At 37.0% G+C, this 27,500-nt stretch overlaps 1 protein-coding gene across 1 annotated transcript in view; it reads right to left on the bottom strand.

The window, feature by feature from the left end:
* The window catches only part of LOC144974474 (uncharacterized), a 68,856-nt gene that overhangs the window by 20,333 nt on the left and 21,023 nt on the right, over nt 1–27,500 (bottom strand). Inside the window, exon 2 of the mRNA XM_078917372.1 lies at nt 24,180–25,828. Within this exon, the coding sequence (XP_078773498.1) occupies nt 24,180–24,255 (76 nt within the window). The 5' untranslated portion in view covers nt 24,256–25,828. The remainder of the gene's footprint in view (nt 1–24,179; nt 25,829–27,500) is intronic.

The following is a 27,500-nucleotide window of genomic DNA, read 5'->3' as shown; positions in this document are numbered from 1 at the left end:
AAAGGCATGCACCGAGACAATTCTGCCGTTTTATTGAAGAACACAGTATGTGCTATTTGGTTACCTTTGCATATACTGTGTTTTTTTAAACAACGGCAGAATTGAGGTCACGACTCGAGACAAAAGGAAGTGCGAGAGTGACAGGATGTGGCCATACGGCCCTTAATTAAATTCTCGGAAGTACGTGTGTCAGTCTTGTTTATAGGTACGTTAGGTCATGCACTCATTTTACTTTTTCTGATTTCAGCTATGATTCGGACAACAAATTGTTTTAAAAAACTGTCCATTTTCAATCTTTAAGTGGTTGAGCTTTAAAATCGTAATTTTCTCACATTTAAATTTAAAGGATTTACATGAGAGGAAAAAAAAATTGTTCCAACGCCCAGCTCTATCGTGGATAGCTCATACGGTAGAGTCACGCTCTCACCGGCCAGGCGGAGTTGTCGTACCAGTAAGGTCGTGGGTTCAAACCACCATCACCGCCGAGAAAATTTTTAATCTCTATTGTTTTCTGGCACTTTCCTACTCACTTCATATATTATAATATGTTCTTGAAATTGGTATCATCTCTATTTTTCTCACAGGTTTCATGTTTATGGGGTCACCTGTTATTGACGCTTTGCACTAAGCAAAAAAAAACAAAACAAAAAACAACAACATCCGCCAGCCGGATATAACGAACAGACACACACACAAAACTATGTGTAACCTTGAACGTATATAATCTGATTAATACAGTTAAGTGAGAACTACTCATCAAAATACCTGGCTAAAAACAATAACAAAGATTTGAGTGACGTCAACTTCGTTCCTTCTATAGATAGAATGAAGTTGACGTCACTCGGGTCTTTGTTATTGTTTTTTGTTGTTGTTGTTTTTGCCATCCGCGTTTATGGGTAATTCTCACTAAACTGTATTAACCAGATTATATATAAAGGTTTAAGGTTATACAAATTTTGAGTGTTGGTCCGTTATACTTCCGGGTGGCAATGTTGTGAGCTTCTTAGCCAAGCGCATACTTAGACCTACTAATTTAAACAGGCGACCATTAATAACAAAATTCCTCTAAGAGCCAATGTGACACCAACCTGATTACTACATACAATGACTGGATCCACGGATGATGATCACACAAAGACCTTGCCCGAGGAATGCGTGGCAAATACTAAAGGCCAGTGTGACATTTGATGAACATTTAAATGTTCCAGGGCTAATAGTTTTACGATCATATTTCTGTCATCAACGTTTTATGTGTATAACATTTGTAGCGACATTTGTTCTGACAACATTACAGTACTTTCATCGGCGCACACAATTTTTATAACACCATTCTCATATTAGTCAGAAACTTTAAGAAATGTTAACGACTCTTTGAAATATAAATATTTATATAGAGCACTTCCACGGTTTTCTTGGGTAATGCGCTTGCCAGTTGTTTCCTATCAGTCCCAATTTTTCCATTCCAATGGCATTGGCTATGAATGTGCAAAAAAAAAAAGAAAGAAAGAAAAGAAGAATAAAAAAATAAAGAATTTAAACCGAAATTGTATTTAATTGGTTAGAGGAAATCTAAGGAGACGTGGAGCGGAGGCGTACACTTGAGAGAGACCTAAACCAGAGAGGTCTGTCCCTCGAGATGGCCCCAAGAATAGCTGCTGACAGGACCAGGTGGAGATCCCTTGCATCGCCTCAAGTCCCAGCAGGCCAGGAGAGGATTGAGTGATTGAGTGAGTGAGTGAAATCTAAGCTTGTGGGGCGAGAGGGAAAAAGGGGAGGGGGCCTTCCCAGATTCGATGTACTCCAGAATTGGTGAGAAATTGTTTTACAGCGCCAGCTATATAATTTTAACTTAATAGATGGAGACTTGTACTGAATGGAATGAAAAAATGGGGACTGATAGAAAACAACTGGCAAGCGCATTACCCAAGAACCCGTGGAAATGATCTACATATATGCCTGTTTATATTCCAAAGCAGAGTCGTTAACTATTTTTTTTACATTTCAGACTAATAAAACGTTATAAAAATTGTGTGCGCTAAGACAATAAGAGAAGACTTAATTATTCCTAAAATGGCAAAAACATATTATATGAATGGCAGGTCAGTTTGATTTTGATCTAAAGTAGGTCAAATTTTAATGCTGAATAAAACCTCGGCGATATTCTCTCTCTCTCTCTCTCTCTCTCTCTCTCTCTCTCTCTCTCTCTCTCTCTCTCTATCTATCTATCTATCTATCTATATATCTCTATCCTCTCTCTCTCTCTCTATCTATCTATATATCTCTATCCCCCCTCTCTCTCTCTCTCTCTTTTCTCTCCCTCTCTCTCTCACGCACGCTTGGCGTATTGTGTGTGTATGTGTGTGCGGGTGTGTGTGTGTGTGCGTGCGTGCGTGTGTAAAATCGATTTCTTATTAAACTCCAATAAGAGAATTACCATTGACGAAGCCAATATAACCTAAATGTGTTGCAAGTGCCGTAAAACCCTTTTAAAAAAAACAAAAAACAAAAAACAAAACAAAAACAAAACAAACAAAAAAACAAACCCACAGCCAATCATCATGAAGCATGACGTTTGATTACTTCACAATACTATTTAATACGCACATAGGAAAAGGACTTCGAAGTATAATACTAACGATACTACGACTAGCATCTGTAAGTATACAGAAAGGTAAACATAATATAATGAGCGATGGCCTTTTCTTATTTCCCAACCTGTCACTGTCACGTCCTTGGGGAGGTTATCATCAGGTTATCAGCTGTGAAGATCTATGTAATAGAATCATCATTAACAGGGTATTAGTATATATCAACACTAATACCGATGTTGGTGTCTGAAGATGGTGGGGGGTTAACTACATTGGTGGAGATAATATAAATGGAAGAAGGGTCGGACATAGATAGATAATCTACAACGCTATTTCGTCGTGTGCTTTTTTTGGGCCGAGCAAATAAATAAGTATGTTGTGTGTCTGTGTATGTGTGTGTGTGAGAGAGAGAGAGAGAGAGAGAGAGAGAGAGAGAGAGAGAGAGAAAGAGAAAGTGAGAGATAGATTAAGAAAGAGAGATTGTGTGTGTGTGTGTGTGTGTGTGTGTGTGTGCTGTGTGTGTGTGTGAGAGATAGATAGATAGATAGAGACAGATAGATAAATAGATAGATAGATAGATAGATAGATAGATAGATAGATAGATAGATAGAGACGATAGATAGATAGATAGATAGATAGATAGATAGATAGATAGATAGATAGATAGATAGATAGATAGATAGATAGATAGATAGATAGATAGAAAAGATAGATAGATAGATAGATAGATAGATAGATAGATAGATAGATAGATAGATAGATAGATAGATAGATAGATAGATAGATAGATATAGAAAGAGTAATATAATTCCATATTAAATATTATGTCAGCAGGCATCAATTCAGAAAAAAATCTGAAAACGTGACCATGATGCCGTGCCAGCCAATGCAATAAAGAAAAATACGAGTAAAATATAATTCGCCCAACAACAACAAAAATCAGCATTCTTTGATGGAGGATAAATCATTCGACTTTCTGGTTGCCGGGCAAATGTGCTACCTATACGTTTGTTGATGATTCCAATATAATTAATTGTGTGTGAAAGTAAATAAATGCTACACATCATCTTGAAATAACACAGTGCTTTGCACACAACAAGAGATGAAGTGAGTAGGAAAGTGCCAGAAGACAATAGAGAATAAAACATCTTTCGCGGCGGTGATGGGGGTTTGGCCAACACAAATATCTCCATCAGAACACGAATGAGATGCACCAAATGCTATGTGTGGTCCATTTTCTTTTATGGTTGTGAAACGTGGACACTAACCGCACAGACAGAACAACGTATTGAAGCTTTTGAGATGTGGACGTACAGGAGAATGCTGAAAATACCTTGGACAGCAAGAAAAACAAACATCGAAGTCCTCGACCTAATGGGCCAAAAACAAAAAGAACTTCTTTTGACTGTGAAGCACAAAAAGCTGTCATATTTTGGACATATGCGAGGACATGATAGTCTCGAAAAAAGGATAACGGAGGGAAGAATTGAAGGAAAGAGAGGCAGAGGAAGACAAAGGAAATCCTGGACAGATGGCATCAAGGAAGCTACAGGACGGCGCATGGCAGACTGTAACGAGGCTGCAATGGACCGTGAAGGATGGAAGGCCATAACATCCGACCTCTGGAAAGAGATGGAACCCGGGTAAGGTAAGATGGGGGTTTGAACCACAGACTACTAGGAGAACCCGCGACCTTACTGGTACGACAACTCCGCCTGGACGATGAGAGCGTGATGCCCCGTAACATCTTACTTTTTTTCCTTGGTGGAGTCACTTATTTAACAACATCGCTAATGTAATTCACCCTGTTTCATTTACTTCTAATGTTTAAACCTTTTTGGTGGAACTGAATTAATCCAATCTGGTGCTTATTATAAGTTCTTTGTGGGCTGTTTTATCAAAAGCTTTAGCAAATTCTCCATATAAACCAACTGAATTCAGCAAAATAATCATTGCTTTCTATGTTGCAAATCCAACAGTAAGAAAGAAAAAGAATGTTACTTTCTTGAAAGTCTGTACCTAGTGTATCCTTTCACATCTTAATATTGCATAGACGCTTGATAGCAGGTTTCAAAAACAATATAACAATTAAAAAATATATATTATTATTGTATACCTAGTGACTTTTTGTCTAGACGAGACTGTCCGTGATTTGGGCACCACTTTTTGTCTAGACGAGACTGTCCGTGATTTGGGCACCACCTATGGTTCATACTTAGTGGCATTGTCTAGGAAAGTTTGGCGTGTGTTTTGACACAGACAAGAATATTGAACATCTATATCATCTAGTACCATTTGATTGATTGTTAAACAAATTAGGGCTATTAGACAAAGATGTCTACAAGTTTTAAATAGAAAACGGTAGGTGATCGTGAAAATACTAACGAAAGAGTGAAAATGGGGAGGCTTCGTATGGGAACAAAACAGACAATGCACGTTTCGGGTACAAACCCTTCGTCAGCACAACAATACACAAATGAACGTGGAGAACACATTTTTTAAAAGGCAAAATAACTTGTATCGTCTGTACTCAATGGTGGTTGCAGTATAAAAGAAACGTTAGCGTGGCGTGGGTAACGTTTGATAATACGTACATCATTGAATTATACCACAAAAAATCATTATCTACGATAATCATGTTTATCTTATCATTCAAAAATACATTTGTTAATAATTGAGCAAAATTCCGATTAATAAACGGAATAACTCTTAACCAGTCAATCTTATCAATTTATGTCTGAATTTATTACCATCCCATAATACGCACGTGAATTAGACATATTCAGGGAAATAAATCTAGATATGCCGTGAACTGTTACAAACACATTGTTTCACTTATTGACAAAAAGAAAACAAACTTCCACTTCATAATATAATATTAGAACGATGATTCACTTGACCCGAAACTTGTCAAAAAGTCTTCTTTGAGGTCTCACGTTTAATACTTTTTGACAAGATGTCATAATATAATATTATAACGATGATTCAGATGTCTCGAAACTTGTCAAAAAGTCTTCTTTGAGGTCTCACGTTTAATACTTTTTGATAAGATGTTAATTATAGAATTATAACGATGATTCAGATGACCCGAAACTTGTCAAAAAGTCTTCTTTGAGGTCTCACGTTTAATACTTTTTGATAAGATGTCATATTATAAAATTATAACGATGATTCAGATGTCTCGAAACTTGTCAAAAATCTTCTTTGAGGTCTCACGTTTAATACTTTTTGATAAGATGTCATAATATAAAATTATAACGATGATTCAGAGAAAGAGAAGAAGAAGAAGAAGAAGAAGAAGAAGAAGAAGAAGAAGAAGAAGAAGAAGAAGAAAGAAGAAGAAGAAAGAAGAAGAAGAAAGAAGAAGAAGAAGAAGAAGAAGAAGAAGAAGAAGAAAAGAAGAAGAAGAAAGAAGAAGAAGAAGAAGAAGAAGAAGAAGAAGAAGAAGAAGAAGAAGAAGAAGAAGAAGAGAAGAAGAAGAAGAAGAAGAAGAAGAAGAAGAAGAAGAAGAAGAAGAAGAGAAGAAGAAGAAGAAGAAGAAAAGAAGAGAAGAAGAAGAAGAAAGAAGAAAAAGAAGAAGAAGAAGAAGAAGAAGAAGAAGAAAGAAGAAAGAAGAAGAAGAAGAAGAAGAAGAAGAAGAAAGAAGAAGAAGAAGAAGAAGAGGAAGAAGGAGGAGAGGAGGAGGAGGAGAAAAGCAGAAGAAGAAGCAGAAGCAGAAGAAGAAGAAGAAGAAGAAGAAGAAGAAGAAGAAGAAGAAGAAGAAGAAGAAGAAGAAGAAGAAGAAGAAGAAGAAGAAGAAGAAGAAGAAGAAGAATTGTTCAATTTCATTATGGTCAAGGTATTTGATTAATACCGATCTGGGCGGAATTAGCTCTGTCGACCTGTAAAGCCATAAGTAAAGGCAAATTGGTATGATAGTATATAGAATAATATAAATTGTTGTAATTAACGAAATACTCCATGGCGGGCGACTGTCAAACAACAGAGGTGTTCGTTTCATGGAGATAAACACACAAGCAGGTGGTACTTCATGATGGCACGGGAAGTGTTTGTAGGTCAAGGATGATCATTGGTCATTTTGGGAGACCAGGGTTACGATGATGGCTAATGATATAAGTGCCCTTTTCCAATTCGGACCAAAAAACGTTTGGGTCATCATATCTATAAGAAAACGATGCTGTAATCAAAGCTGCCAAAAAGTCTTAAAGCTGGGGCTTCTTTTTTTCCTTCAAGTTCTTTAAGAGTATTTGGCACGTTGGGGAGGGGGGGGGGCATTTTAATCAATTGTTTTGTTTATTTTATTTTGTGTTAATTTATCTTTGTTTAATCTAAAACACAGACTGATTAAAGCATTTTGGAAATTACTTAATATTGATGTCTTGTTGTGTCGATTTTTACAATAATAACCTTTTGACACAGTGTTATATATTAATGGCAGAATTGTGCGAATATGTCATGTTCATCAGAGAAAAAGTGATGAAATTATCTTACACTATATATGATGAGCTAAACCTTTTTGGTCACTTCAATTCAAGGTTGATTCACACCACAGAACATCTGTCATCGTATGTGTGAATGGCTCTCGACCATAATAAATAGCGTACGAGAAACTGGCCAGTAGCGTGAGCACCGAAGGATTGTTTATTTGATTATAGCAAGTGATAATTGTTGTCATTATTGAACAGTGGACATGACAAGGATAGTGACGTGTCAAAGAAAGGGGGATAATACTTGTAAGAATAAATACAAACCCGCAGCAGGCTCATATTGACAAATGGATGCCGGCTGTGTAAATTACATACAAATATATTATGCTAAATAGGCAAAAAGTGAAAGAGGAAGACTGAGTGAAAACATTATCCAAGACTGTTTGAATTGAAATGTCATTTCTATTCGGTTGTGGACGATGACGAGTGAAAAGCCTGACACTGAAACCCAAAAGAATGGCATTTTGACGTCATTATTTGGGTTGTGCACCGCTTAGTGAATTGTCGTTAGTAGTGCTCATGGAAACAAGTGGTCCCATTGGTTGAACGATTGAATACAACTCACGATTTGTTTTCCTTTGTGGTCAAAGACTGGCATTTTGACGACATTTTTTGGTCAGTGTCAGTTAACGATGGCTACGGTTCTTGTGTCAGGCTATATTATTATATTAACGATGGCTACGGTTCTCGTGTCAGGCTATAAGTTTACGATGGCTACGGATGAACTCACCAGGCTTTTCTTTCGCCTTTGTGCCAAATACAAAAGTGTCGAAATAATGTACGAACTCCCCTCTATTATTTCGGGGTCACCCCGTGGACCGTTGTCTAAAGGAATTAAAAATTGAAAGAGGTGTACGGAGAGGCGAGAAAAAGTAAAGTAAAGAAAAGGAACAAAGTGGTCCTTTAGAGGCATCTATCGTAAACAGGAAAACAAAAAAAGAAAGAGCATATAGTTAGAAGATGACGTCACTCAGGCCTTTGTTATTGTTTTTGCCATCCGCGTTTGTGAGTTGTTCTCACTACACTGTATTAACCAGACTATAAAAGTTCATGGTTACACAGAGTTTGTGTGTTGGTCCGTTATACTTCCGGATGGCAATGTTGTGAACTCATTGGCCAAGCGCATTCTATATATAGAGCAATACCCACTAAATGTTTTCAAAGCGCTTTACAAGGGATCCCTAGCCAACAGGAACACTTAACGTGTAGGACAAGGTATGTTAATGTTAGGCAATTTTACAATTTTTCTTTCCGTCAGAGACAACGCTGCTAACAACCAGGTACTCATTTTACACCTGAGTAAGGTGAGAGAATTTGAGCCTTTTCCAAGAACTCAACTATGCGCCGCTCAGGGCGGGATTCGAACCCCGGACCTTTCAAATCCGAAGACACCGAGTGTCATACCACACGACCACATAGCCGTACAAAAAGAAGGGGGTGGGGGAGGGGAAAAAAAAACGAATTGAAAACTCAACACTATCAAGAACAACAAAAATAGAATGTGACGCCAACCGGAATTCTATGCATATACGTATTTTCAAAATCGATAAATGTATTCTGATAATATCAGTATTATCATCCCAAACGACATACAAATATTATTATTATTAGCGATGCCATCCTTGAAGTCAATTGAAGTGGTAACCATCATCATAATAGACGATGTAATCAGATAACACTTGACATGCACGCACGGTAAGGATGTCAAACAAAGAGGCGATACCCGATACACATGGCAGGAGAGAGAGAGAGAGAGAGAGAGAGAGAGAGAGAGAGACAGAGAGAGAGAGAGAGAGAGAGAGAGAGAGAGAGAGGGGGGGGGGAGGAGGAAAACGATTAAGAGGAGTAAGAAAAATGAATTTGAGTGATCTAGTAAGAGGTGATAGAGAAGTGAGACGAATAATTATACAAAGGAGACAAGGAGTAAAAAAATAAAAACCTACCCACAACAAACTAAAAAAAACCCCAAAAAACGGACATGATACTAATTCGAAGAGTTGGCAATTATCACCACCATCTAATTAATGTTAATAAAATCATTAACTAACTCAATCCTAGGGGATTTTGCTACTTTTCAAAATTGGGGGAAAAAATGTACTAAAAATTTTAAGCGCTTAAAATATTTTAAATTTAAGCGCTTAGAGTCTGGTGTCTCGGAATTATAGCGCTATATAAGTTTTCAGCATTATTATTTTTATTAAATAAAATATACTGCCGTGCTCTGAAAAACAAAAAAGACACGTAGGGCATTTCTCTGACACGTCATGATCCTTGTCATGTCCACTGTTCAATAATGACAATAATTATCACTTGCTATAATCAAATAAACAATCCTTCGGTGCTCACGCTATTGGCCAGTTTCTCGTACGCTACTTATAGTAACAATTCAGAAAAGTGAGTGGAGCAGGCACTTATGTTGGTAACAACAAGAGATGAAGTGAATAGAAGAGTGCCAGAAGACAATAGAGAATAAAACTTTTTCGGCGGTTGACGGGGTTTGAACCCGCGACCTTATTGGTACGACAACTCCGCCTGGCCGGTGAGAGCGTGACTCTACCGTATGAGCTATCCACGAATAGCTCATACGGTAGAGTCATGCTCTCACCGGCCAGGCGGAGTTGTCGTACCAATAAGGTCGCGGGTTCAAACCCCATCAACCGCCGAATTTTTTTTTTTTATTCTCTATTGTCTTCTGGCACTCTTCTATTCACTTCATCTCTTGTTATAGTAACAATAAGACGTGATCACAATTACGATGACGGGATATTCTGTGGTGTGAATCAACCTTGAATTTTTGAAATGACCAAAAAGTTTATCTCATTATGCAGTGTAGGATAATTTCTTCACTTTTTGGATTTCATCTCTGATGAACATGACACATTCGCACAATTCTGACATGTAGATAGATATAATATTGTAACACTGTGTCAAAACGTTACTATTGTAAAAATCGACACAAACAGAGGAAACTCGTCTTTCAAATATAGATAGAACGAAGATGACGTCACTCAGGTCTTTGTTATTGTTTTTGCCATCCGCGTTTATGAGTACTTCTCACTAAATTGTATAAACCAGCCTATGGTTACACATCGCTTGTGTGTTGATCCGCTATACTTCCGGATGGCAATGTTGTGAACTTCTTAGCCAAGCGCATACTATCTATAGATAGATCGATTAAAGTGACCCCCGTCTTGGCAAAAACTCTTCTTCTAACTTGAGTTTTCACGGTAGTCCCAGAATTGAGGGTTTTTTTTAAATTTTAATCGATCGATATTTGAAGGATATTTATTTCTGGCCAACATTTGAAATACGTGGGGTTTTTTAGACGTAGAATACGACAGAATAAGAAATTGAGTTTTATACAGCGCAATATCCATTAAATGTGCTCAAAGCGCTTTACAAGGGGTCCTTGGTCAACAGCAACATTTAAACATGTAGGACGGGGCATGACGCCTGTTAGGTGATATTACAATTTTTCGGACAAAGACAACGCTGTTAACGGCCAGGTACTCATTTTACACCTGAGTACGGTGAGAGAATGTGAGTAAAGAGCCTTTTCCAAGGACTCAACTATGCGCCGAGCACGAGCAATGCTCGAACCCAGGACCTTCCTATCCGAAAGCGAGTGTCATACCACAAGACCACATAGGCGCAGGGATAGAAGGAATGATGGTTTCTTCTTTTGGGATGATGTAATGTTGGCGGAATGTGTGAAACGGTAGAAATGAACGACTCGATAACGTAGTCTTCGCTCAATAACTTCTGAACAAAGAGGAGGGAATTAAGTGAATAATTGTGAGGAAGATAGGGTGGGGAGATGGAGTGAGTGAGTGAGAGAGAGAGAGAGAGAGAGAGAGAGAGAGAGAGAATGAGGGGAACCGTGAGAATAATAGAGATTGGGAAAGTTGGTTAAAGGATGGAAGTGGAAGAGGAAGAGAGAGAGAGAGAGAGAGAGAGAGAGAGAGGGAGAGAGAGAGTGTGTGTATCTTTGTGAGAGAGAGAGAGTAGAGAGATAGTGTGTGTGTGTGTGTGTGTATGTGTGTGTGTGAGAGAGAGAGAGAGAGAGTGAGAGAGAGAGGGGGGGGGGGGGGGAGAAGGAAACATTGTTGAAACGAAATAATAGAGAAAGAGGTGAGGGGGAAAGGGGGGGGGGGGGTATGTTGGGAATATGTGCGGAGAAAAAAACGGGAGGGAGAGAGAGAGAGAGAGAGAGAGAGAGAGAGAGAGAGAGAGAGAGAGAGAGAGAGAGGGCGGAGGGGGTGGGGGAGGAAACCGATTAAGAGGAGTAAGAAACACGAATTTGAGTGATCTAGTAAGAGGTGATAGAGCAGTAAGACGTATAATTAATTATACAAAGGAGACAAGGAGTAAGAAAATATAAACCTACCTACAACAAAATAAAACCCCCAAAAACGGACATGATACTAATTCGAAGAGTTGGCAACGAGCTTGCACCACCATCTAAGTAATGTTAATAGCAACCATTAACTCACTCAATCCTAGGGGATTTTGCTACTTTTCAAAATGGGGGGGGGGGGGGGGGGATGTAATAAAAATGAACATGTACATATATATAGTTTTATTCAACTATCAGTAACATGTAGAAATCTAAAAACATTAGCTTTGATACTACGATAATTTGTCTCATAAAAATGTAATAAATAGGCATGGGGTAAAAGTAACCCAAGGTAAACTACGGATACAGTCGGTGTTAGGGTTGAGTGAGTTAGCCAATACAAAATGAAGACGATAATTAACACGGACGAAGGCGAAAGGTGCAAAAACGTTAAACATCGGCCTAGACAAGATTGGGATTATAGAGAAATATTATTATGTAAACAAACAAATAAATAAATAAACAAACAAACATTATGATCAAGTACACAGTTAGTTGTACAGGTGTAAAATTTCAGGCATCTACACAAATAAACATAAAATGAATAGACAGTAAGTTTGTCAGTGACTTATAACCCTTAGGAAAAGAAGTTGTGACTCATCGCCTCAAAACTGTATAATGTCGAGCGAGTGTTTTTTGTTTGTTTTGTTTGTTTGTTGCTTTAGGTCTCTTCCAACACAATTGAGGTTATATGAGAGACCGCTGAAACAAACAAAAAAACAAGCAATCTAACAAAAATAGTACAAATGTAAATCAAAATCATAACCTAAAGATATCATAAGCTAAATTATAAATAACCAAGAAACAAACAGACAGAAGATTTACAGAAAAAAATATCCCCTGTCAAAAATACAATCACAAACCAAAGAAGCAGGATAGGCTAGTAAAGAGAAGAAGAAACGACATCACTGTCGGATCGTACACCCATGCGAACATCATAGGTATATGATTCAAGGGTGATGCTCCCATCCAACCACCCGCTCGAGCGAGTGTACAAAACTTGTCAGTTTAAGAAGATAAAGAGCTAAAAAAAAAGTATGTAAGAAACAGTGCCAGATATAGCAGAGAGAAAAAATATTTGAGAGAAAAAATATAAGGGAGAAAAAATATTAGAGAGAAAAAATATAAGGGAGAAAAAATATTAGAGAGAAAAAATATAAGGGAGAAAAAATATTAGAGAGAAAGAATATAAGGGAGAAAAAATATTAGAGAGAAAAAATATAAGGGAGAAAAAATATTAGAGAGAAAAAATATAAGGGAGAAAAAATATTAGAGAGAAAAAATATAAGGGAGAAAAAATATTAGAGAGAAAAAATATAAGGAAGAAAAAATATTAGAGAGAAAAAATATAAGGGAGAAAAAATATTAGAGAGAAAAAATATAAGGGAGAAAAAATATTAGAGAGAAAAAATAGAATAGAGAAAAAATATTAGAGAGAAAAAACATAATAAAATTTTTAAAAACATCCCATAGAGTCATTATCCGAAGGAATCGGTCGTTTAAAAAGGGGCCAATGACCAATGGGCATAATCTATATTATATTTCCATGTGCTCGAGGTCATTGGTCATATTGCAAAATGTGCTCAAAGGGACCCACATAGTGAAAAGTGTTCACATATTTTTGAAATATCTAGAATCACAATTGGTCATTTTGTTCAGAATGACACATGAGTATTTGTTCAATTTTTATAAACAAAACAGCGTATTTACATTTCTGAAGAAATATCCAATCGTTGGACAGCAACAAATCATGTGATTGATGACTTGGTTGGACGAAAACATGAATATAGATAGTATGCGCTTGGCTAAAAAGCTCATAACATTGCCATCCGGAAGTATAACGGACCAACGCACAAAACTGTGTGTATCAATTAACGTTTATAGTCGGGTTAATACAGTTCAGTGAGCATTACTCATAAACGTGGATGGCACAAAACAATAACAAAGACCTGAGTGATGTCATCTTCGAACTATCTATAGATAGTATGCAGATGAGTCACTCAGGCCTTTGTTATTGTTTTTGCCATCCGCGTTTGTGAGTTGTTCTCACTAAACTGTATTAACCAGACTATAAACGTTCATGGTTACACAGAGTTTGTGTGTTGATCCGTTATACTTCCGGATGGCAATGTTGTGAACTCCTTGGCCAAGCGCATTCTATCTGATAGAATGCGCTTGGCCAAGGAGTTCACAACATTGCCATCCGGAAGTATAACGGACCAACACACAAACTCTGTGTAACCATGAACGTTTATAGTCAGGTTAATAGAGTTTAGTGAGAACAACTCACAAACGCGGATGGCAAAAACAATAACAAAGGTCCGAGTGATGTCATCTGCATACTATCTATAGATCGCTCCCATTCTTCCCATTATCTTCTTGATAATGACAGAAAGGAAACAGGTAGTAGATAGACGTGTAGTAATATATCAACACATTGTGTGTTGTATGCATTGGCTACCCATCGGCACACACAAACCAACACACTTTAACACTGTGCCATCTGGGAAAAATCCTTCATTGATCTTTTCCCTATACCTACCTACCCCTTTATCTCAAACAAACCAGCACAATAATAATAAAGTATCAAAGCGGTATTATGTCGGGATCCACTCGGTAAGGGAAATTGAATTCATAGCCACAAATATCCAACTTGGGTTTAATTTCTGTACGTTATGGTGGAGTATAAAGACTATTTCTTGCATTGCAAAAACTTCTAAGTTCCAATGTCTCATCATTCTATCTCTAAATTCACTTTTTGGGGTCCGAATCATCCAGACATAATACCGTTTTGAGACAGAGGGTCACAAATGTTACCTGGTTATAAATTTCCAGACCAATGTTCTCCAGCCCCAGCCTGTGTTAAATATCATTAATGTATTTTTTGTATGCTGTTATTGTTAACCTCTTACACATGGGGTTCAATTTTACTCCAACATGGCATGGTGCGGCTATGTGGTCAAGAGGTATGACACTCGCTTTCGGATCGGAAGATCCTGGGTTCGAGCCTCGCGCTTGGCGCATAGTTGAGTCCTTGGAAAAGGCTCTTTACTCACATTCTCTCACCGTACTCAGGTGTAAAATGAGTACCTGGTCGTTCACAGCGCGTTGTCTTTGTCTGAAAAAAATTGTAATATCGCCTAACAGTTGTTATGTCCCGTCCTACATGTTAAATGTTGCTGTTGACCAGGGATCCCGTTTAAAGCGCTTTGAGCACATTTAGTGGATATTGCGCTATATAAAAGCTCAAAGCTCAATTAGAATTAGATGTTACCGTTTTCACAAAGAAAGTATTAGGTCCCTAACAGTGATGTATTCAGATAACCCATGATAACAATAAGCATGATTTGAAAATATAATATAATATTTCTCGCCGTGAGATGAATAAAATACATTAAATTTCCGTTCAAGTTTTTTTTTTTTTTTTTCTTTTTTTTTTTACGACAAAGAGAAGTCATGGCCGTTGATAATTATTGATACGGTGCCAAGTTTATACAAATATTTCTAGTATGACAAGTTCTGTGTACATTTGGTGCTATGATAGAATAGGGTGGAGAGGGGAGCATGCAATCGCAATGCTTTGTTTTCTAAAATTATAAAATAATATTTGTTAGCTAGAGATAAGGTAGGGGACGGGATATAGATAGAATGCGCTTGGTTAAGAAGCTCACAGCATTGCCATCCGGAAGTATAAAGGACCAACACACAAAAAATGAACTTTTATAGTCTGGATAATACAGTTTAGTGAGAATTACTCGTAAACATGGATGGCAAAAAACAATAAAAAAGACCAGAGTGACGTCATCTTCGTTCTATCAATACAAAGAAAAATAAGTTATATTATTATAATTAAGTTTTAAGGTAATATATGCGATTTTAGTATCACATTGCGTCCCTCGGTGGAAATGCGTTATATAAATTTCAAATTTCACCATGACAGATTTTATTTGTAATAATTTTTGTCATTAATATTAATACTGTTATTAAAGAAATCTCTTAATTCAGAAAAAGGAGTGGAACAGGCACTTATGTTGATAACAACGAGAGATGAAGTGAGTAAGAAAGTGCCAGAAGACAATAGAGAATAAAAATGTCGCGGCGGTGATGGGGGTTTGAACCTGCGACCTTACTGGTACGACAACTCCGCCTGGCCGGGGAGAGCGTGACTCTACCGTATGAGCTATCCCCGGCCAGGCGGAGTTGTCGTACCAGTAAGGTCGCGGGTTCAAACCCCAATCACCGCCGCGAAATGTTTATTCTCTATTGTCTTCTGGAACTTTCCTACTCACTTCATCTCTTAAAGAAATCTTTATACCCTATCAGACCCATGGTGCCGGGGTGTATCTGAATGTTAACCTCTGAATAGGAAGATGTAATGAGAGCCACCTTCCTCTTCTCCTTCGCCTTCTCTTTCTCCATCCATCCTCTTTTCAGTAACCCTATCGATCCATAGCTTTATCTCTGACACGCTCTTTTAAAAAAAAAACTCTCTCTCTCTCTCTCTCTCTCTCTCTCTCTCTCTCTCTCTCTCTATCTCTCTCTCTCTTCCTCTTCTCTCTTCTCTACTATCTCTCTATCTATCTATCTATCTATCTATCTATCTATCTATCTATCTATCTATCTATCTATCTATCTGTCTGTCTCTCCCCACATCTCTTTCAATATCACTTTAGATCTCTCTCTCTCACTCTCTCTCTCTCTCTATCTATCTATCTATCTATCTCTCTCTCCCCACCTCTCTTTCTATGTCACTTTAGATCTCTCTCTCTCTCTCTCTCTCTCTCTCTCTCTCTCTCTCTCCCTCTCTCTACTATAATATTTAATGGGACTAACGATCGCATATCCACACCTGATGTTAATTTAACATTGATCTTCAAGCCTCTCAATGCAATACACATAACAAGACGATAGATGATTGATAACAAATTATATTCGGCATTCCAAATCTGCTTACCGAAGCCATATTAAATGTGACCAAACGTCTCAAAACGGTATTATGTCGGGATGTACCAGGTGCTAAAAAGTAAAAATTAAAGTTTAACTGGACAACAGTATGAATGATTGGTATTCAGCAACTTGAAATATGATATTTATTCTCCTCAATAAAGTTTATAAACTGAACGCAAGTCTAATATTTCTGACTACAAATTTACTTTTCAGCATCTTAATCATCCCGACCTAATACCGTTTTGAAGCGAGGGGTCACAAATATTATTAAATATGCTGAATGAGAAGTTCATGGTTTTCTATTTATTTTTGTATTTGTAACGCGCAGGTCAATCAAGAACGCTCACACGTCTTGGAGGGAAAGAAATTCATCAAAATATTCGAGAAACAAACAGTTGAAGGAGGAAAAATGAGCAACAAAAAAAAAAACATCCAAAAAAAAAATCGATTAATTAAAGCGCTTTGAGCACATTTAGTGGATATTGCGCTATATAAAGCTCAGTTGTTTTGGGGTTTTTTGTTTTTTGTTTTTTAAATAATAAACCAAAGTTAAAATCAAATTCTATACAGATAAGCATTTCGTGTGCCTTACAATATTTTTCAAAAAATAATTGATAGAATGGCGTGGTAACTGATCGTCTCTTAAGCTGGCGAATAATCAAAATAAACACATTGAAAAAATAATTAATAAAATACAAATATAAAAAAACGCGGCGAAAGGTCTTCTCTCTACACACCTAGATTGTTGGCATGTTGATTTACCTAAACAATCGTGAGTTTGTACAAAAGCATTGTGAACGAGGAGAAGAAAACAATATAATGTTTATTTAACACTGCTTTCCAAGTTCATAATGTTTGATTCCAAGATTTCTCATCTACGTCTACCTGAAGAAGGCTAAAGTCCGAAACGTCGTTTACTTTGTAACGAGGAGAAGAAAACAATATATGTATGTTTATTTAACACTGCTTTACAAGTTCATAATGTTTGATTCCAAGATTTCTTATCGACATTTAACTGAAGAAGGGTAAAGACCGAAACGTCATTTACTTTGTGTTGTGTCTTTTATACGAGTAATTTTTACGCCCTTTATTTTACTATTTCACCCCCTCCCAGCCCACCCACCTCTCTCTCTCTCTCTCTCTCTCTCTCTCTCTCTCTCTCTCTCTCTCTCTCTCTCTCTCTCTCTCTCTCTCTCTCTCTTTTCTGAATAGAAAATAATAAATTCCATCCCAAAGGGGAAATTTTTCTTTTGGATCTATTCCAAGGGAAAACTGGAATAACCCAGGCGTCAGCCGCAATGCAGCGCCGCAATATGATCTAAGACTAGGTGACTTGCTCAAGGCCACCACAGCGCGGCGAGTAATAGTCGAACTCGATACCTCTCGGTTATGAAGCAAAGACCATACCGCTGAGCCACGCTGCTCTCCTCCTTCTATTTACCTCCTGCTTTCCTTCGACTTAAAAAAATAATATTAAAATAAAATAAAATTCCCTTTATTCATCCAATCGGGAAATTTGTCTCTACCGTCTATTCCAAGGGAACACTGGAATAACCCAGGCGTCAGCCGCATGCAGCGCGCAATATAAGCTAAGGCGAGGTGACTTGCTCAAGGCCACACAGGGCAGCGGCGGGTTATCGAACTCGATACCTTTCGGGTAGGAAGCAAAGACCGTGCCGCTGCCCCCTTCATCTTCTCTTTTCCATTCGTGTCCTTTATCAGTTCTTGCTCTTCCTTCCTTCCTCTACACAACCTCCTCCTCTTCCTCCTCTTCTTACTCCTATTTCTCACCCCCTAACATCATTTTTAAAATTTCTCAAATTTGACTTGACAACCGTCATGGAAAACAACATTTTTTTAAACATAACTCATCAATTTTCAAATCAAATGTTTAAAAAAATACAACAAAAAAACAAAACAAACGAAAAACAACTAATCATTAATTAAAAAAAAATATATTAAAAATGTAACTGACATTTTAACGCCATTTTCACAACTTCCATTTTTTTTCACTTTTCGTCATTCGTTCAAAATGATCCCAGGTGACCCCGACGGCCTCAAATGACCTTATTAACTCACTCAATCCTAGAGATTTTTGCTACTTTTCAAAATTGGAAAAAAAATGTATTTAAAATGAGCATGTAATTCAACTATCATTAACATGTAAAAACGAAAAGCATTAGCTTTGATACTACACCTTTAATTTGTCTCAGAAAAAATGTAATAAATTGGCATGGGGTAAAAGTAACCCGGGTAAACTACGGATAGAGTCGGTGTTAGGGTTGAGTGAGTAAATCGTACTGACAATAGATAGAATGCGCTTGCCAAGATTCACACATTGCATCCGGAAGTAACGACCAACAAACTCTGTGTAACCATGAACTTTATAGTCGTAATACAGTTTATGAGAACAACTCACAAACCGATGCAAAACAATAACAAAGGCCTGAGTGACGTCATCTGCATACTATCTATACACATTGCATCAGTAGTTGTATTCATCTTACCATACAGACAGCTACACCATAACAAATTTTGACGGGTTCAAGCATAGGCTTTTAGCCTTCGGTTCAAGACTTCTTCGACTTCCAGTCACTCCTATCCCACACAAACAATCTACGCACTACCCAGACTAGTATGTAACAACATTACGTTCAGAGCTAACTACGAATAATATAATAATTTCTCATTCCCATAAAAGTTTGTTTGACAACATAATGTACTACACTTTGTTTACAGTCTGAAGCTGAAGCCATCATCACCTGTATCTGCTGTCCATCAAAGCTGTGGGAATGAAAGAAATTACGGAGTCGATAGGTTTCGATTGGTAGTCCCATTACAGAAGTAAAATAATTTGGCTTTTAAGAATCCTCAAGCCGCTTTCACCGAAGCGGCACGAGCAACGCAATGCTACAACCTAACGAATGACGTTCTCATCGTCAATAACTTTTTCGACGAGACGCACAGACCAGGTGACTCTACATCAAGGGACGATTAACTACTATCCGCTAATATCCGACAGCCTAAGGGTTGTATCCGCATAAGAGAGTTAGTCATTCCTATGATCATAACAAGATCGGATGGGTTATCTTTGCTGATGGATGCAAAGACAAAATAAACAACAACACCACCAAACAACGCACCCCCCCCCCCCCACACACACACACACAAATACACGCGCATATACACAAGCACACACACACACATGCACAACAAATAGCCGTCCGACGACCAACATCGTCAGTGACCTGATGAGGGTGAAAAAGTGGCCCCTCAAATTCACGGGCCTAAAGACCCAGGAGTTTCCTCCAGAGAAACAGGCAGTAACAATTGCCTACTACCCTTTGGATACGGTGCTAATCTACCACATTATAATTCATTCAACCTTATTTAACTTAGATTCAGCTAAGAAATCTTTGCAGGCCAGATCTGCCGTCTTAAGAGAAAAGACCCTGTGATGTAGTTACTTTGAATAATTCAGCAACAAATCTCAACTTTTCGATAGTACAGATTTCAAACACGTACGATTGGTGGCCATTTCGAAGACGTCTCATGAGGTATTCCTGTGATGAGAAATATACGGTATGGAGAAGTGCCAGATGAAAACAGAGATTAAAAAGTATCTCTCTCTCTCTCTCTCTCTCTCTCTCTCTCTCTCTCTCTCTCTCTCTCTCTCTCTCTCCCGGCCAGGCGAAGGGTGTCGTGTCAGTTGGACCCTGAGTTTGGCACTGTCAAAAGCCTAGTGTCACCAAGAAGAAATTTGGTTTAGAAATTTGCTTGGAAAAAAAAAAGAAGACAGAAAGGGAAACGAGCACTTGGCCTGTCATTTATAGAAATTTGTCTAATATAGGTCTTCTTAAGTTCCAATAGAATGTATATCAGCCCTATAAATCTTATTTCCAATGGCTTTGACTGACCATAATTTTCCTTTCGTTCTTCTGCAATCAGCAATGTCGTTAGCCTTCCGTGACTATATAAATTCATACCACAAAGAAAAAGTCCTACAAGTCTACACAGTCTAACTACAGTGATTACACATGTTCAGATTTCCGAGAAATCTTATATAAAATAAAATATTAAAATATTATACTAATTATAGGAGGAGAGGAGAGAGAGAGAGAGAGAGAGAGAGATTGAGGTTTATAGAGGACAGTTAATCAGTAGGTAGAGATCTTAAATTAGTAGATTAGATAGATAGATATATAGGTAAATGGATGGATAGAAAGACATATTTTATTTATATAGCGCTATATCCAATAAAAGTGCTCAAAGCGTTTTACATAGGGTCCCTGACGAACAGCAACACGTAAAACATAGAATGAGGCATGGCAGCGATATTACAATTTTTATTTTCCGACAAAGACAACGTTGTTAACGAACAGGTACTCATTTTACATCTGATTATAGTGAAAGAATGAGAGTAAAGAGCCTTTTCCAATGACTCAACTTTCGATCCTAAAGCGAGTGTCATACTACAACTTGTATGTGGAACATTCCTAATTACTTCACGGTCATTCGACTACGATTCATGAATTCTTTCTTTCTTTTTCATTTCTTTCTTTCCTTTTTTTTAATATTTGAATTTGACGAATTGACTGATTTCAGTTAATTGACTGAGAATTTACAGGTCTATTACAAGACCACATAGCCGCACAGATAGATAGATAGATAGATAGATAGATAGATAGATAGATAGATAGATAGATAGATAGATAGATAGATAGATAGATAGATAGATAGATAGATAGATAGATAGATAGATAGATAGATAGATAGATAGGTAGATAGATAGATAGATAGATAGATAGATAGATAGATAGATAGATAGACAGATGGATAGATAGATAGATAGATAGATAGATAGATAGATAGAGAGAGAGAGAGAGAGAGAGAGAGTATCTTAGATTTACTATCATTAATATAATATATATATAATATATATATATATATATATAGAGAGAGAGAGAGAGAGAGAGAGAGAGAGAGAGAGAGAGAGAGAGAGAGAGTATCTTAGATTTACTATCATTATCCCTGGTTTCCGAATTCCTCAAACATAAGCAGTGACCACTCAAGTCAACGTAACCACATTATTTTCCGCCAAATAAACAATCAATGAAAACAGCGCCAACCCGTTCAGCCGGTGTGCACCGAACTGACCTTCAAGGAAGAGCGAAAATAAGAATAACAGTGGATAGAGTAGTGTGCAGTGTTACCTTAGCCTTATATAACACATTGTAATCATGGCAGAAAAAAAATATAGAATCAACTATTAAGTAACAACAAATACCACTAATGAGTGGCAGCTATGCAACCTGGAAAAACACGATGCATCATTTGTTACGTAACTCTAAATTTGCAAGGGCAGGTAGGTAAATATCATTTCGTTTCGCATTTTTTTTTTCACAGCGGTCAGGATAGAGCAATTGATAGCGTTCCTTCCGTTCATTAACATGCACACATGTTCCGGCTGACACAACATAAAAAAAAAAAACAGCACACAAATTATAAGCTTTCTATATAAGACATTTGGAAGTTTGAGATGTGACATCACTTCTCTGGCTGACAAGGAAAAAAAATAGTGAACCATAAACTTCATTTAAAAAAAAAAGAAAAGAAATAAAAGAGCTTTTCTATAGCGCAATATCCACTCAACGTGCTCAAAGCGCTTTACAAGGGGTCCCTAGTCAACAGCAACACTTAACATTTAGGACGGGACATGACGCCTGTTAGGCGATATTACAATTTTTCGGACAGAGACAACGCTGTTAACGGCCAGGTACTCATTTTACACCTGAGTACGGTGAGAGAATGTGAGTAAAGAGCCTTTTCCAAGGACTCAACTATGCGCCGAGCGAGGCTCGAACCCAGGACTTTCCGATAGGAAAGCGAGTGTCATATCACTAGACCCCATAGCCGCACACATATTTTATTATGTAGCTAAACTTGTCATTGGACATTGACAAGGAAACAGTAATTCAATCTTGTCCCTAGTTTCCGATTTCCTAAATATGCGTTTCTTATATATCCAGGAGCCGATCACGTTGAAGTAACTGCACCCCCCCCCCCCCCCCCCCAAAAAAAAAAAAAATATAATCAATGGAAAGTAAAGGAATTCAGAAGGGATTCGGAAGGCCGGACCTTGAAGCAGACAGGTTACTTAAAATGAAAAAAAGGAATCTCTGAGAAAAATAAATAATATGAAATTGAATGTAAGCTTCGATTTTATTACAAGAACAGATCAATTGAACGTTTCGGGTTTCCCCTTTATCAACAAAACAGGATGAATGAAACGCCACAGATGAATGAGATAATGAGAAAAATAGAAAACCGATTTCTCAATCAAATGCCTACAACAGATTATGTTCACTATTATATTGTTTTAAAAGATGGCGATCATTTTCATGAATAAATCCATTCAGAATTGAAGAAGTCTTTTGACTTTACTTAATTGCGATTTTATTTTCAACACCGTGGTTAAGTTGGTCTCGTGTGAAAATCATCTCTTGCGTAATTTTGTCGAAGAAGTTATTTTAAAAAACATGCTAGTACTGGAACTATATATATATATATATATATATATATATATATATATATATATATATATATATATATATATATATATATATATATATATATATCTCATCTCATGTAGTTCCATATCTGAAGCAGACGTCGGAGGTCATCTTCCGCCAAGCTGATCTATCTCTTGCCAATTCTATTAAAGCAGCGCCACCTTTCTCAGCTTCATCTGTCCAAGTTCTTATCCCTTTCAAATAAGTTATTCTTTGTCTTCCTCTTATTCTTTTTCCATTCATCTTTCCAGTCAAGGCGAGTACTTCCAAACCAGGGTGGCGGATAATGTGTCCTAAAAATTCCATTTGGCGTTTGATGATTTTTGTTATCAGTGATCTTTTTCTGTTTGCCATTTCTAAAATTTCTTCATTTCTTTTCCTTTCCATCCATGACATCCTCATCATTCTTCTGTAAAACCACATTTCCACTGCCTCCAGTCTTTTAACCATGGTCTTGTTTATGGTCCAGCTCTCACAACCATATAGCAGCACAGACAGTACATAGCAATCCAGGACTTTGATTTTTTTTCATGCTAATATTCCTGCTTTTCATAATTGTATGCAGCTGGTTGAATGCATTCTTCGCCATACCTATTCTTTTCTTTATTTCACAATCTGATTTTCCATTGGATGTTACATTGAAGCCTAAATATTTGAAACATCAACTTGTTGTATTGTTTGTCCTCTGCTTGTTATTAACACAGGCTGGTGGGTTATTATTTTTTGATACCGTCATACATTCTGTTTTAGATATATTCAGTTCCAGTCCCATATTTTCACTACTCCTGACTACAACATCCAGTAATTCTTGTAGTTCATGTTCAGATTCTGCCAGTAGAACCGTATCATCTGCATACCTCAGATTTGTTACATTCTTTCCTCCAATACACACCCCCTTCTTATGTTCGATATCTCTTAATATCATTTCACTATAAGGTGAAATATATATATATATATATATATATATATATATATATATATATATATAATATATAGAGAGAGAGAGAGAGAGAGAGAGAGAGAGAGAGAGAGAGAGAGAGAGAGCAGAAGTCGAAAGCTGAAAGGGCGCAATGGATCATTAGAACTGTAACCATCACCCTAAGATAACATTTTTACACATTTTCAACAAGCAACAAACACATTCGTTCTAAGGCCTTATTTCAATACTAGCCATCACATCACAACTTACCCACATAACACAACCAGATGGAGAGGTAGAAAATCCATGAGTTCCACATCTTGTTGATCGATAATGTTACAGCCATTTCTATTTTCTACTACTGGCTCCTGTCAAAGCCACTTGTTGATTGGCTTGTATTGGAATTCACTGGTATTCTGACACACAAATTATTATTATTATTGACGTATGGTGAAATCTGCGAAAAATCACAACTTTATCCCGAGGTGAAAGATCGGTTCCCTCAGCTTAAACAATATCACTTTTCCTCGCGTTTATATATAATTACAACAATAAACAAAAACTAAAATTCACAACCATTAATTTGTTGAAATCATAGGTCTGCAAATTGTGCTTCGTTGCGTAATAAATAAATCGTATGATGATGAACTTGTGAGCGATGTAAGCTACCTACGTCTATTTTGTACCTCGTTAGCTACGGATTGATGAAGAAATCAGATTGCAGGTTTGATCATAAAAGAGAAATCAATTTCAATATAGACTGGTTATATTTAATCGTGATCACATGTGTGTCATAATTTTATTACAACAAAGTGTGGATTTAAAAAAAGTAACAGTTGCTTCATTGGAATATTATTATATGCTGAAACCGTGTCACAGGTTTCTGGTATGGAATGCAACTGAAGAGAAACAAATACTCGAATGAATCGTTTACAATACTAAATTGATTAAATAACAGATCCGTTACCTATTTGAAGAAAAATAATATATTTATGATGCACAGCAGAGCCTTCTAAACACCCACACACTCGATGCCAAAAGACAGGAACGTCAACTCTAATAATAAACAACGAATGAAAATCCAATTCGATAAGCTTGAGTGACGAGGATTTGTTGATAATAGTGGGTATCAACGATTAAATGTGAATGAAGATGATTCATTCGATGACAATTTATCAAAAGTGGGTGACGATTTGTGACAACGAATTCGATGAATGAAGACGACGATCCCTCGGCGAACCTCCTCTCCCTAGCAGACGAAAAAATTCACATCACGTTCATTCATTCGTTTCACAGTTCACAGCGTAGGGTGAAGGAGGGTTGATCGAAGTCCAGTAGCTACCAATTCCCTTTGGTTTCTTGTAAAAATTAAGTCTGATATCATCCGATGTCAATGAAATAATAAGCTAAGTTGAATCCTCTTTAAATATACAAAGCAAACCTTTTTATCAGCACAAATTATGTCGACATCTCGTCTGTTGTGACCAGTGTGTAGAAATGTGTGTGCTGCGTGTTTAGTGTTTGGGTTCAAGAGTAGTAAAACGGTGGCTGCTTTCGCGCTGGGCTGGTGAGATTCGCTAGCCGCGCCAATGGTGGGCTTTTCTAGCAGACGACAAACGCAAACCAAGACGAGGTACACACACATTTATTCATTGATAATGTCTTCTGTTTTGGTTAACAATAAATAATTTATTTCGAATGATCCATATTCCACTCCTTTACAAAACTCCCACGGACCTATGACAGGATAATGTGATTTTATGTCTATGTCATCGTGTCTCCTTTTCTACGTTGTTGTTGATTTTTGTTTTATAATTTTTTATCCCGACATGGTTTGTCATCCATTTATCCTGTCAAATTATTCATGAATTCCAGAATTATTCTGTTTTAGTCGCTGTGACGTGGAGAGGGATTTGAATCTGCAAGGAAAAGAAAAGCAAACTTGAATCAAAAACGGAAAACAAAAATGAAAGAAAAAGCAACAAATTGAGGAGTGGATTACTCGTGAGAACTGAGAACTTGATGACTGTCCAGGAGTGTCAATATTGTAAAAAGTGAACGAATATTTAGGTATAAAGGTACCCTTCTATAGAGCATTTTCATAGTTTTACCATTCTCAATACGACTTTCTTAAGGCCCAGATTTGAGCGTTTTTTAATGTGGAAGATCACAGCGTTCCTGCAAAAGAAGAAGAAGAAGAAGAAGAAGAAGAAGAAGAAGAAGAAGAAGAAGAAGAAGAAGAAGAAGAAGAAGAAGAAGAAGAAGAAGAAGAAGAAGAAGAAGAAGAAAAGAAGAAGAAGAAGAAGAAGAAGAAGAAGAAGAAGAAGAAGAAGAAGAAGAAGAAGAAGAAAGAAGAAGAAGAAGAAGAAGAAGAAGAAGAAGAAGAAGAAGAAGAAGAAGAAGAAAGAAGAAGAAGAAGAAGAAAGAAGAAGAAGAAGAAGAAGAAGAAGAAGAAGAAGAAGAAGAAGAAGAAGAAGAAGAAGAAGAAGAAGAAGAAGAAGAAGAAGAAGAAGAAGAAGAAGAAGAAGAAGAAGAAGAAGAAGAAGAAGAAGAAGAAGAAGAAGAGAAGAAGAAGAAGAAGAAGAAGAAGAAGAAGAAGAAGAAGAAGAAGAAGAAGAAGAAGAAGAAGAAGAAGAAGAAGAAGAAGAAGAAGAAGAAGAAGAAGAAGAAGAAGAGAGAAGAAGATAGAAGAATGAAGAAGAAGAAAAGAAGAAGAAGAAGAAGAAGAAGAAGAAAAAGAAGAAGAAAAGAAGAAGAAAAGAAGAAAAGAAGAAGGAAGAAGAAGAAGAATAGATGAGGGTCCAATAAATATTTGAAGGACTAGTTTTCTGGCCAACATTTTCAGAATGTGTTGGCGTTTGTTTTGTTTGTTTTGTTTTTTTTTAATTTTTAATGTATGGCAAAACGCTGGAATAAATGTGACCCCTTGTCTCAAAACGGTATTATGTCGGAATGATTAAGATGCTGAAAATGGAGTTTATGGTCGGAAATATCAATCAGCCTTGCTATGAGTTTGTGTATTTTATTGAAGAGAATGGACGTCGTATCTTAGAATGGTAAATAACAATAGTTTAGATTTAATTCGGCTTTTTAGTATCTGGTTCATCCCGACATAATACCGTTTTGAGACGAGGGGTCACAAATGTGATCAAACTGAAACTCAGTCTGTTAAGTTGAGAAACGAGTGTGTGATGGCTACTGCCACTTCACCATTTACGCGAACATTATATCGTACCGATTTATCTTTTAAAAAGTAATAAACAGAAATGAATATAACAGCTTCAAATAACAAAAACAACAACAGCAACAACAAAAAGAGCAACATACCAAACACGGAACGTTTCGGGCTCAAACCCCTTCTCAAGCCAACAACAACAAACAATGAAAACACAAATACATTACTAAAAAAAACAAAAAAAAAAAAACAAACAGATCGACGGCAGAGAAATATTGGGAGAGTCTTCTCTCTGTAAAAATCTTGGAATGTCTTCGTACCATCATTTACCCTTTCATTGTTGTTGATATAAATACCATAAAATATTATTTCTGTTTCTATTCCAGATTTACATTTTATTATTCATCCTACTCGCC

The sequence above is a fragment of the Berghia stephanieae genome, chromosome 6, assembly GCF_034508935.2.
Source record: "Berghia stephanieae isolate SIO BIC M18660-M18661 chromosome 6, UCSD_Bste_1.3, whole genome shotgun sequence".
Lineage (NCBI taxonomy): Eukaryota > Metazoa > Mollusca > Gastropoda > Nudibranchia > Aeolidiidae > Berghia > Berghia stephanieae.
Note: the sequence above shows the minus strand (reverse complement) of the source record. Positions and strands in the feature narration are given on the sequence as shown.